General features: G+C 38.3%; 1 protein-coding gene across 1 annotated transcript in view; it reads right to left on the bottom strand.

Annotated features, from left to right (window-relative positions):
* The window catches only part of LOC150081282 (fatty-acid amide hydrolase 2-B-like), a 32,586-nt gene extending 25,339 nt beyond the window's left edge, over positions 1 to 7,247 (bottom strand). The window contains exon 1 of the mRNA XM_090380145.1: positions 7,065 to 7,247. Within this exon, the coding sequence (XP_090236271.1) occupies positions 7,065 to 7,247 (183 nt within the window). The remainder of the gene's footprint in view (positions 1 to 7,064) is intronic.
* Positions 7,248 to 14,077: the final 6,830 nt, after the last annotated feature.

The following is a 14,077-nucleotide window of genomic DNA, read 5'->3' as shown; positions in this document are numbered from 1 at the left end:
ACTGCACAATTACCCCCCCCCCCGGTATTTTTCATTCTCCACCTCCCTGAGTGTAATACCACACAGTTGGTACATTTCTCTTGGGGTTACTGGGACGCATATGCAGTACTTTGCATTTGTCAATATTAAACTTCAGTTGCCACTTCTCAGCCCATCTACCTAACTTTTCTAGATCCTGTTGCAGTAGCATACTGTCTTTAGTGTTATTAACAATCCTGTCAACCTTTGTATCATCTCCAAACTTGGACATTAAGCCTGATATACCTTTATCGATATCATTAATAAATACACAAAACAACAGTGGGCCCAACACCAAATCCTGGGGGACTCCACTAATAACGTTAGTCCACGTAGAACAGTGTCCATTTATTATCACTCTCTGCCATCTCCAACTCAGTCATCCTTTTATCCATTGTAGCAACTTGCCCTTAATGCCATACTGCTCCAATTTGTACAGCAGCCTTCCATGTGCAACAGTATCAAACGCTTTCCTGAAATCCAAGTATATGATATCAAAATTATTTTTTGCATCCAGTTCGTTTGTGACCACATCGTAGTATCCAATCAAATTGGCCAGACAAGACTTTCCCTTAACAAACCCATGCTGTGTCTGAACTACTACTGCAATCTTGTCTAGGTGATCCTGCATCACTTCTTTAACCAATGTCTCCATTATTTTCTCCAGAATAGAAGTTAAACTAACAGGTCTATAATTATTTGCATCGCCCTTTGAACCCCCTTTGTAAATTGGGGATACATTTGCACAACTCCAGTCCATGGAGACCTGCCCTGAATCTAAAGATGCTCTCATAATTAAGGCTAAGGGTTTTTGCCTTTTTGGTGTTTAACTTCAAAAATTTCTCCTCCACTTTGCTCTCCATTATTACAAAATCATTTAGCTACCTTTTAGAGTTTAGTAAACTTCTGTCCTCCCCTTCCTTACAGAATTCCTCATGTGTAAATGTAGATGCAAAATACTCATTCAGTTTGTCAGCTATCTGAGTAGGATCATCAACAGTCAAACCACCAACATCAAATGGAACAATCTGATTCATCCCCTTCCTTCTAGAGTTTACATAAGTAAAGAAGTCTTTGTTGTTTTTCTTTGCATTCTTCGCCAAGGATTTCTCATAATCAGCCTTCACTTGCCTAACCTCCTTTGTGACTTCATTACAGCCTAGCTTATATCTGCCATAGGCTTCTGTGTCACCAGATAATTTATATGCATCCCATGCATTTTTCTTCTCTACCACAAGCCTCATTAGTTCATCTGACATCTATTTAGGCCTGACATCTATAAATCTTGAACAGTATTTCTTAGTTGGTATGAAAAGCCTAGTAGCTTCCAAGATTAATTTCTTGAAGGCTTCCTATTTAGAATTCACTGTTTTTATCATCATCAGTTGATCCCACTATATAGAATTTAAACTGCCTGAGACCAGTGTAGTCACCTTTAAGAAAACAAAAACCCTTCCCTTTACCCTTGATGGTAGTTACATCTTTAAGTAAATCCTACATCAGTAGACTGTGATCACTGTCACCTAGTGGTTCCTTTATCTATAAATTCCTAATGCATGAGTTATCACTGTTGATAATCAGATCAAGAGTATTACCCCCTCTGGTTACCCCTCGGACATGTTGCTGTAGTAAACAATCCTCCAATAAATACACAAAAAAGTCTTACTAGAGTGAGTGACCAATCCACAAGTTCCAGTCAATATCTGGAAAGTTAAAATCCCCCATTACAAGACATTCTGATTTAGTGGCACACTATTTCTCTGCACAATTGTTCATTATGCTCATCAGTGTCATTAGGCCTATAACACTCTCCTACTATTTTCCTTTCCGTATTTATGTCACACCAAATTGACTCAACATCGCACTGTCCACCCATGTCAACTGGAGTGATGCAGCTGGATGGAAAAGTAAGGAGACACTGGCAGACTGGGATTTATCAGTCCCATTTCTAAAAAGGGTGACAACTAGGAGTGCCAAAACCATGAAGACACTTCCTTGCTTAGTGTACTGGAGAAAGTGTATTCTTGAATGCTAGAAACAAGGCTCAGGAAAGAGGTGGATGGACAGCTGGAGGATGATCAATGTGGGTTCAGACAGGGAAGGAGCACACAAGATCTTATCTTTATGCTCCAGCAGATTATTGAGAAATCCATTGAGTACAACTCAGAAGTGCACCTCTGCTACTTTGACCTGGAGAAAGCATTTGACAAGGTTCCATGGTGTGAGTTAGAGTGCTGGAGAAGAAAAATTTTAGCAGAAGCTTATTAGCTGACATTAGACATTACTACACATGATGCTGCAACTATATGAGAATTGGCAAATGCCAATTCAGAAGAATTCTTGACAATATTTGGTGTGAGGTAAGGAGACATTCTCTCTCCACGTATCTTCATCATCATCGTGGATGACATCATCAAGGCCTGCAAAGCACATACCCGACCCTTCCAGTTGGGAAATTAGATGATGAGGCCTGCTGCCATCTCCAAGCTTGCTTTCACCGAGATATAGCTTTGATGGCCAAGTTGCAGGAAAATCTTCAACATAACCTGAATGTATAGCAGAAGGCTACGGTGGAGAGAGAGGAATGGTTATCAAATCCATCAAGACCAAGTCTATGGCGATTTCCTACATGTATGCCATCTGATCACCTTAGGTGGGAGAAACAATAATCCGGTTTCGTACTTCAAGTATTTGGGCTCTATCATCAGTAAGGATGGCTGAATAGATGAAGAGCTAAATGCAAGGATTGCAGCATCGGGATGCCTGTAAACAAGTCTGTAGTGCAGGGTATCTGCAGGTATACACTGTATACCCTCTGAATTATTTTAGGTGAACAGTGTATGTCTTCTGGTTTTTGAAAGACTTGAAAAAACAATATATTAATATATATACAGGGTGTCTCAAAAATATTGGTATAAACATTTAGGGGAGATAGGTAACATCTATAGGAATGTGCATCACAAAGGAACCCATAACTGGAAACATCACGGGAAAGTAGTAGCAGAGGCACAAGAAGCAGAAATGACACAAGACAGTAATTAGTGGCAAACATTTATTTGACATAATATTAACAATGGAGTATTGAGATGGATGCATTTCATGATTTTACAACAGATGCTCGAAGGTTCCACCATGAGACGCGATGCATGTGTGACACCGGTGCAGCATGGATTGGTGGACATGGTCAAACACACTTGGAGTTTCTTTGACAGTAGCAGCAGCGCAGACAAGTCTCCCCCCGAGATCCATTTCCATCTCCACAGGCGATTCATACACGATAGATTTGAGGGCCTCCCTCAGAAAGAAATCAAGGCTCGCTAAATCAGGTGAGTGTGGGGGCCAGGCAACAGGTCCACCACGGACAATCCAACGACGCCAAAAATGCCTGTTCAAATGGTCACGAACACACCTTCCATAATGGGCAAGCGCCCCGTCATGTTGAAACCAAATGTTGCATCTCACATTTGCTGGAACACCGTCAAGTAACCCTGGTTGAACTTGTTCAAGAAAGATCTGATATTTAGCGGAGTTCATGCGGGATGGTAACAGGTATGGGCCGACCAAACAGTCACCGACCATACCTGCACACACATTTATTGTGAAGCGAGGTTGTGCCACATGGGGGCGCACACCGTGTGGGTTGTCGTGAGCCCATACATGAGCATTGTGCCGATTGAATAAGCCTTCCCGAGTGAAATAAGCCTCATCCGTGAACAAAACATAGGCTGGAAAATTCAAGTCTTGAACACTTTCTTGGAGAAACCACTGCACAAAAGCCACATGTGCAGGATGATCTTGGGGGAGCAGTAACTGAACCCTTTGGAGATGAAAGGGGTGTAAGGAATCGTGGTGCCAGACACACATTACACTGCAACGATACACTCCTAAGGCAGAGGCAATGGCACGTGTGCTGGTAGAAGGATTATTCTGGACGGCATTCAACACACTTTCTTCCATGGCGGGAGTTCGTGTCAAGTGTGGTCTGCCCGCACTACTCCTGTTACCTCTAAATGACCCATAATCGCACAAATTTTGATGCACACTCGCAAACAAATGGTGGTCTGGTACATGTCTGTCTGGGAAGCGTTCTCTATAAATTCGTTGAGCGGCTCGTCCATTGCCCTCTGCTAATCCATACACTAGGTGCATGTCTGACAGCTCAGAGGTCATATATCGATGCAGGCTCTTCGTGCAGCGACTGCTGCTTGAATGAGTAAACCAGAAATTTCCCTCTCACGAACTGATGAACAGCGCCATCTACCGACTTACGGTGACGTTTCCGGTTATGGGTTCCTATGCGATTCACATTCCTTTAGATGTTACCTACCTCCCCTAAACGTTTGTACCAATATTTTTGAGACACCCTGTATATACACTGGTGTTCAAAGAAAGTGCATCACTCCTTAAAATTGTAATTGCCGTCCAAATAACGTAAGTATATGGCAATATTTCTTACAGATTGAATCAGATAAGATTGACACACGTAGGCGATGACACAATATTGCATTAGCTGTTACTTTCAGCTATTTAAGAACGCTCTGCAAGAGTTGGTCATTCCTTGCTTGTGTCGAGATGGCGAGTTACATGCAGTTGACGCCACGAAGAAAGAGTGCTATTGTTGCTTTACGTAATGAAGGGTGTTCTTCCCATCATATTGCTTATAGAGTGTCTTCTAATCAGTCGACAGTGAGATTTCTTTCCAAACTCAAAATACTGGTTCTGCTGATATGAAAAAAGGAACCGGACGCAAACAAGTCTTAAAAACCATAAAGCTTCTTCATATGAGCTGAAAAGAGAATGGGAAGCACATACAGGAGTGGTAGCAAGAGAAAAAACAGTGAGGCCTCTTCAAAAATGGAATTGTTGCCTGTCATCCTAAGAAGAAGCTCCTCCTCACACAAAAAATGAAAACGGCCCAACTAATTTGGTGTAAGGAGCATGTCAAATGGACCCCCGAGCAGTGGAATTCAGTGATTTTCTCAGATGAGAAAAAATTTAACCTGCATGGCTCTGATGGAAGACAAACGATTCCCGCAGACGTGGTGAAGAATACCATCCAGACTGTATGGTGTGTACGGTGAAATTCCCTACCAGCCAAATGATATGGGGGGTGCATTTCGTATCGCAGAGTAAGTCACCTGCAGTTTATAAAAGGTTCCGTAAATGCCAATGGATACCTGGCTATATTGTAAGGTAAATTGCTGCCAACAATTAGACTATTTCAACCTGCCAAGTAACTGCATCTTTCAGGATGACTCTGCTCCTTGTCATCGGGCAAAATGTGTAAGTAGGCACTTCTGTAGTTACTTTAGCTTCATTTCTGCTTTAGATGTTCGACAGTAATGTGTTTACATTTGTTACAGGTGGAAAAATGGTTGGAAGAACGGTCCATTACAACTCTTAGCTGGCCAGGAAACAGCCCGGACCTGAATCCTATAGAGAACTGTTGGCATTGCGTGGAATCTGGAGTTGCTAGAAAGAAACCAAAGACCTTTCGTGAACTTCAAGAATCCATAATTTGTGTGTGGAACCACGAACTATCAGTTGATTACCTTCAGAAATTGATCGTGTCAATGCCTCGACGGTGTGCTGCTGTCATCAGGGCCAGAGGCGGCTTAACTAAATATTTAAATATTAGTTTGCACCTGGTGGACTTTTCATTTTGTTTTCCATTTAAAATAATAAACTGAAGCAAATTGAGGGCTTCTGATAACATTTCAACCATAATTGTTGTATTTACCAAAACTGTTATATAAAGGTTGCAAATGCTAATTTTGGAATGTTTTGTGAGCACCTGTCAAATATTATTAGCTTTGCCTTAACTATTAATAAATATCTTTTGTTTTTATTTCTATTTGTGATGCTAGTCATTAATGTAACATACCATCGCGAAAAAGGGTTAGAAATGTGAAATTCCTAGGTGATGCACTTTCTTTGAACACCAGTGTATATATATGCACACGGGTATACGCTGTATACTCTCTGGAATTCAATTAATAAGCACGGTATACTCTCTGCATATGTAACATTTACAGAGTATACCTTCTGTTAATTTTACAACTATAGCACTGCCTGTACCATGCCATAAATCAAGGGCTTATCAGCAAGAAGGAGGTGAGCATGGGGACTAACTTAGCTGTGTACAAGTCCACCTATGTACCAACCTTGACATACAGCTGTGAGTCATGGACCCTTTCCTCTTAGCACTGAGCATCAAAGCTAATTGCAGGCTGCCAAGATGAGGTGCCTTCATAGAGTGGAACAGAAGACAAGATGAGACTGAGTCCACAGTCAAACTATACAGGATGCATTAAACATAAATCCACTTCAAATGCAGATCCAAGAAACCCAACTTTGATGGTATGGCTATGTCATCAGAATGGACAACAGTCACTTTCCATGTTTAGCCTGGGAAGCCAAACCCTCTTGGGTGCGACAAAGGGGGAGCCCCGCATGAAATGGGAAGATAACATCCAGAATAGTCTGGCTGAGATAGGAGCAGCCTGGAGACAGATCACAACCACTATTCTTGACAGGAAAGGAGAAGGAAGGAAGTAAGCATGAATGCCTTTAATACTGAAGTGGTTAATGTGTTACAATTATGAAAAATTCATATTTTTCTTACATTGCAATAATTTATATTTTCTAAGTTCAATAGACATATTTGAGCATTTTAGTGTATGTTATGCACTGCTCGATAATTTTTTTGAAAAACAGAATATAAAGCAATGTCTTTGAAATAGAGAAGACTGGCTTTTCATTATTTTTATTATACATTTTTTAGTAATTTAAAAATATATTATAATAAAGTTGGTCATGTATGTGGCCATGTTAGTGTGCTGCATACACCAACAGCAAGAGATCAGATTTTTTGATGGTGAATTTTTTCACTGCCCAAAATATTACTGTACTTTTTAAAACGGTAAAAGCTTTGTAGATTTAATCATATACATTTACCCACGTAAAATCTCATAAAATAAATATTTAGAAAAATAAAATATTGAAATATTTTATATCATCTATAATTTTCATTTTGTTGTTTTTACCTGTCCTTTTCTAATCTTCGCAGCTAGTTCTGTAGCAGATTTCAAGAGAAGTGGATTTTTAATTGGAGGAAGTGCATCAGATTTTCCATACCATAAACGTAATATACAGCACGAGATGCAATGAAAGAGGGATAAAATGCCTCTAATCAACAAAAAGCAAATAGTATTCCACAGGCTTTCCATGCTTTAGGAATAATGAAGCATCAGTAAAATGTTCAGGAAGTACAAATTATTCTGGACCTGCAGGGAAAAAAAAGATAGAAATATATATTTTTTTTATTTAGAAATTTTAAAATTTAAAATGATAATTTTCATTTAACATACTAGTATAACAGGGTTCCCATGTGTTCCAGATATGACAGACTGTTTTAGCAGGCGCCTCCATAGCCAGGAGCAGCAGTGCGTAGCACACGCTTCTTGATTAGACCGGGGTTCGAGCCCATGACCACCAAATACGGAGGATGCGGAAAGGTCAGGGAATGACCACCGCATATCCTCGGAGCAATATGGCCTTAGTAGCTAATGCTCCTAAAAACCAAATAACAAACAAACAACAACTGTCTTAGCATCTTGGCAGGCTGATGAAAACTGTAAAGATCCCGGATTTGACCACTTATAATGGTCCACTGCCATGGGGCAGTAATGGCAGTTTTTATTGTCAACTAGGCTAATCATTCAATTCAACACAACACTACACTGATTACGTTTACTATGTAAAGCATCTCCATTTTTACACAGAAGATCTGCTGATATTAGCATTAGCTTGCTTTCTTGCATATGATGCAAGAAGGCAAGCTTATGCAGCATCAGTAAAAAAAAAAAAAAAAAAAAAACTGCTCCCATATCACTCTTCCATTCGTTCCAAATACCTGTCCGGCTCAGCCTTAAATTTATTTAGGCTATCAACTTCCACAACAAAGTACGGAAGTCTGTTCCACCAATCAACTACCCTCTGGCTAAAGCCAAACTTCCGCACATCTATCCTACAACTGTCTTTCCTCAATTTGAATTTATGTCCTCTCATGTGATTATTCTGAACAAGAGGAAGAATCCCATCAGCATTGAGCATGCTCAAACCATTCAAGGCTTTATACACCTCAATCAGATCACCTCGCAGGTGCCTAGTCTCCAGACACTGTAATTTGCAAAATTTAAGCCTTTCTTCGTAAGAGTAACCCTTTGTTCCATTCATTAATCTTGTTGCTTTTCTCTGTACTCGTTCCAACAGCTCTACATCCTTCTTAAAATGAGGCCTCCAGACCTGTATACACTACTCAAGGAGTGGCCTGACCACTGCTTTATACAAGGGGATAATCACTTCCTTATCCCTGCTAGAAACATTCCTGTATATCATTGACAAGACACCATAAGCTACTTTTGCAGACCGTCTGCACTGCTCAGAAAACTTCATATCTGACTACAGATATTTACCCCCAAGTCCCTTTCATTCTCTACCACTGTCAGTGTAGTACCACAGAGTTGATACATTATTCTGGGGTTACTGCTTTACATCTGTCAATGTTAAGCTTCATTTTCCACCTCTAAAGCATTTCTAAGATACAAATATATGATATCATAGTTATTCCCTACATCCAGCTCCTTTGTGACCACATCATAGTATCCAATCAAATTGGTCAGGCAATACTTTCCCTTAACAAAACCATGCTGTGTCCGAACTATAACTGAAATCTTGTCTAGATGATCCTGCAGTGCTTCTTTAACCAGTGTCTCCATTAATTTTCCTGGAACAGAAGTTAAACTAACAGGTCTATAATTACTCGTGTCACCCTTTTATTCTCCTTTGTGAATTGCGGTCACATTTGCACATCTCCAGTCCGTGAGTACCTTCCCTGAGTCCAAGGAAGCTCTCACAATTATGGCTAAGGGTTTGCTTACTTCCTTTGCTACCTCCTTTATTATAACTGGATAGATCCCATCCACCCCAGGTGTCTTTTTTATGTTTATCTTCAACAATTTTTCATTCGCTTTCCTCTCAGTTATTACAAAATCATCTAGCTCACTGCCAGAGTTTAACTCACTTCTGGCATTCCCCTCTCTGAATAACTCCTCATGTGTGAAAGTAGATGGAAAATACTCATTTAGTTTCTTAGCCACCTCAGCAGGATCATCAACAGTTGAACCATCAATATCCAGTGGACCAATCTGATTCATCCCTTTCCTTCTAGAGTTTACATAGGTAAAGAACTCTTTGCTGTTTTTCTTTGCATCCTTGCCAAAGATTTCTCATAATCTGCCTTTGCCTGCCTAATCTCCTTTGTGACTTGGTTACAGACCAGCTTATATCTATCATAGGCTTCCATGTCACCCATTAATTTGTATATATCCCATGCATTTTTCTTCTCTGCCATATGTCTCATTAGTTCATCTGACATCCATTTAGGCCTAAACCTTGAACAATATATTTTAGTTGGTATGAAAAGCCTAGTAGCTTCCAAGATAAATTCTTTGAATACTTCCCATTTTGAATTTGCTGTTGGTAACATCATCAGTTGGTCCCACCATATAGAATTTAAATACTGTCTCAGACCACCTTTATGAAAGCAAAAACCCCTCCCTTTACCTCTGAAGGTAGAACAAGGGGGCCATAATTTCAAGTTACAGGGGTGAGATGTTTAGACTGGATTGAAGGAAGTTTTATTTTAGCCAGCGTGTTATAAATTACTGGGATAAGTTATCTACATGGGTTGTAGAGGTTGAAAATTTGGGGAGAGAAATGCATGGGTTGTCCATTTCCTTTTCTCTTATTAATTATTATTATTCTTTTTCTAAATTTTCTTCTTAATATTATTATTTTATTTATTTATTTTTATTCTTTTATTTATTTATTTTTTATTTTTGGCTGGTGCAGCATAAGCCATAGGCTTCCTTGCACCATGTGGCCATTGCTAATACTAATATCTGCCAGAACAAAAAAAAAGAAAAGAAACACACACAAACTTGGATATTCTCCTCTGATGAGGCTTAGTCATAATAACACATTGCTGTCTACCTTTTTTCTGGAGAGGGAAAAATTCAATTTTCCTATTGATGACTACAGAAATTTCTAAAATCCTCTTCACTCAAAGTTGTAGTCAGCCAATCTCAGCCAGGGGACTGAAAATATTTCAAACCATCTAACATTTTACTTTGGCTTGAACATACACACATACATACATTTACAGACATAATATGACAGATATGAGAAACAAGCTTGGGTCCCATTAAAATAATAATATTTACTGCTTAGATACTTTTAGTTAAAAAAAAAAAAAAAAAAGTTAAGGCAAATCTATCCTTTAGTGAAAAAGTAAGTAAGCCTTAGAAAACAAAGGCATGCACTTATCATATCTCATAGAACAGGAGTGAGGGAACAGACTTTCTTCTTTTATTCTCCATCTCTCAAGTAAAAACCTGAATTTCATGAAAATTCTAGAAATAAGCATATCTAATTTAACATTAGCACATGTTAAACATTTAACATTAGCACATGTTTATACATATATATGGTTCAATGAGTGTTATCTCTCATTAATAATTTGTATTCACCAGACTGAAGTAAATGGAACAAAGTACATTTCGAACTCTGCTTTTCAGAAAAATTAACATTGAACTGACAATGGTATGGCTAAGTCATCAGAATGGACAACAATCAATTTTACAAAAATCTTATAAAAAGTTTACAAAAATAACAAAAATGAGTCAAGGTTTCTAAATAAAAAAGGTTAATGTAAAATATATAACTGGTTGGAAACATACTTATATATACAAATAGTGTTTTAAAACTTTCTTTTTTGTCTTGGTTTTGTTATTTTAAAATATGTAGCACAGTGATGCTGAATTACCAATTTATATGCAGTCATATTGCAATTATAAAAAAAAAAAAAAAAAAATTTAATTATTTCACATTTACATCCAAAATGAACCAAAAAACTAACAATTAGTTTGTGCCAGTACTTTTTTTATAATTTATTGTGCCTCAATTTCAATCCTTCACAATATTGTGACTGCACCTCAATATAATTTGCAATCACTCTTAACAGAAAAATAACTCTGGTTATGTTCCATTCCATGCTTGGATTGCATTATTTATTGTTTTAATATACTATGAAATTTTTACTGCATGAAACTGATTGTGAGGCAGATATCTTATTTCAATACTGTTTTCTGTGATTATTATTATTATTAGCTATATGGTGCAAGGAAGCCTGAGGCTTATGCTGCACCAGCCAAAAAAAAAAAAAAATTTCTGAATTATCCTGAGAGAGAGAGAGAGAGAGAGAGAGAGAGTGTCAGAAGTAGAAGGGAATCACCACGATGCAAGAAAGAGAAGAATGATGATAACCAGCTCAAGATCCTGAGTTTGCCAAGCCCATATTCATCAGATGTGAGCCCCCCAGGGTAATACTTAGAAAATTACAGCCAGGGGCTTCTAGTTACTGTACAGCAATCACAAACGAATTAGACTTTTTTATAAAGATAATTCACCTGTGAGTCATCTTTATAAAGAAGTTATTTCATTTGTGTTTTCAGTGTATTGTTAAATTAATCTATGCTTATTTCACATTAGTTATTTTCTTAATTAGTAAATTGTCCTACAGGATCAATTTAACTCAAACATCACATGCAATTTCAGGTGTAATGTGTGCATGAACACCACATTAATTTGTATACCACACTGATGTCACTTCCTTGCCAACCTGCCATAAGTTCTGGATCAAGGTTTTGTTTATGACAGAAATGGGTACAGTCAGATTTTTGTGATAAAAGCTTGCATCCATTATAGCCTGCTTCAACAGTCTTTTAATTAATCTCATATTATAAGATTGACAAAAGTTGCTGAAATCACTGACATAGCATTGGAAGTCACTGATGAGAGCTGACCTGTAATGAGTTTCTCCTGATAGCAAAGAGTGTTAATAGGGGTTCCCCAAGATTCTAAATAGAACCTTGGAGAACCCCTTCCTCTTGATGGAAAAGGTAAGAAAGAGAAGGTCTGACCAGAACTTCAAATGTCTATTCTGATGAGAGGTTCTTATAAAAGTGGGATGATGTCCCCCTCAGACCAAAGTTCTAAAATTGGTGGATCCATCAATTGACTTCCAAAGGACTAAGAGCTTTGCTTTCTCTGTCTTGGCTTTATCTTTTTTGGGGAAGTATGATCATCAGCTTGTGTCCATATCTTCCTCAATGAAAATTTCCAGGACTGACTCATCAGCTTTTGGATAAGCTCAAGGGCTATCTAAACACAGTACCACTACTAACACTAGCCTGAATCCTGTATCTCAGACCATGAGAGTAGGGGCATGGCATTAATACAGTTGGCCCTTGCAGGCAAACCCACTAGCCAATTGATCCTGGGCAAGCCATTTGGGACCACCCATCTTGTCGAAGCAGTGGCCAACATGTTGTGCCACATGCTTTCTTCCAATTGGAGGAAAGTATGCAGCAGTAAAGCTAGTTTGCTCTCAATAACTGTAAGTGACAAATGACAATCAACACTTGCATATAATTAGGTTTAACTTAATTCATGATTTTTCATAACCATGTCATAATTAACATAGATTTCTGGAATTTTCAGTGGAGAAATCTAAGAAAACATTTTGAAAAACAGCTGTGTGGATGGAGTAGATGAAGAGCATGAATTGCTGAAATACAGTCTGTTGGTCTAATTGGCTCTGCACCCCTAACTCAAGGGTAAATGTACGTATTGAAATGGTATCAATTTTATTGTAAAATTTCAATAAATATCTTAATATTTACATCCTACACAGACTATATCTTACACGCACTATAGTGTTTTATTTCACAATGCATTTTTTAAGATGAATGATTTTTTGCACACATTTTTTTTCAGTAAATTAAGCCAACCAAATCACATGCAGAAAAAACAAAAGAGGATCAAAGTATTAACTTCCACCATTCAGTTATGGTCGCAGGACAGAAAAACAGCATCCTAATTATATAATTCATATGTTCTAAAAATCTAATCTGGTTCAATGTATATGATTTAGCAATTATATAGACTACTTCAAAGTAAAGGTCACCACAATTTAGAAAAGATCGCTATTTGTGAAAAACAGAGATCATTCAATGAATATTCATTTTATTTATTTTTTCTGAATATGTGTATTTCTAATTGCTGGGAAATGAAATCAGGAACTATATAAAATACAAATTGGACCTTAACAGCCATGCAGCAAGAAGAGAGTATATAACGTTTAGTTATTTTTTAATAATTTAAGGGGAAAATTGCAACATATGAATAATTAAATAACATAAATTAAATAAAACAAAAAAATTAAATTCAACATTTAGGTGATCATATTTTCAACTGATATTCTGTCTCTTTATCTGCATCTATTGCCAGAAATGTAAATGCAGACCACTGTTAAAGGGGTTTGGTGAGTGCCTTGACACTGAAGGTGCCTACCTAAAACATTTGTTATAATAAAAGGAGGAGGTTACCCCAAAACATTGTGCTCAAGTTCCAAGAACAGTCGGTATTCAGAATGCAGCATTGAAAACAGTTAAGGTAGTTTTTCAATGAGAAGCTCAGATGTTGGTGTACGTTGCATCTGCTGCAATCCCCAGGGCCATAAAAAATTGTACGGAGGGAGGCTAGATGCTGACACAGACCTAAAGCATTTCTTAAATGATATAACATGGCCACAACAAAAAGGAGGAGTCCCAAAACCAGTCCTGCTGTTGCTATTTGGTTTTTTAGGAGCATTAGCAACTAAGGCCATATTGCTCCAGGGATATGCGGTGGTCATTCCCTGACCTTTTCGCATCCTCCGTATTTGGTGGTCACGGGCTCGAACCCCGGTCTAATCAAGAAGCATGTGCTACGCACTGCTGCTCCTGCCCACCTGGCTACAGAGGTGCCTGCAGCCGGGATGCCAAATACCATTGCAGGGTCCTGGCATCCCCATCCTGAGGACCATCCCTGACCAGGAATGTTGCATGTCTATGAGGTGCTTTTGTGGATAGCCTTATTTGTCTATTTATTATTC

Source organism: Mastigoproctus giganteus, chromosome 8, assembly GCF_048544385.1.
Source record: "Mastigoproctus giganteus isolate SK-2022 chromosome 8, ASM4854438v1, whole genome shotgun sequence".
NCBI lineage: Eukaryota > Metazoa > Arthropoda > Arachnida > Uropygi > Thelyphonidae > Mastigoproctus > Mastigoproctus giganteus.
This window is presented reverse-complemented; position numbering and strand designations above follow the sequence as displayed.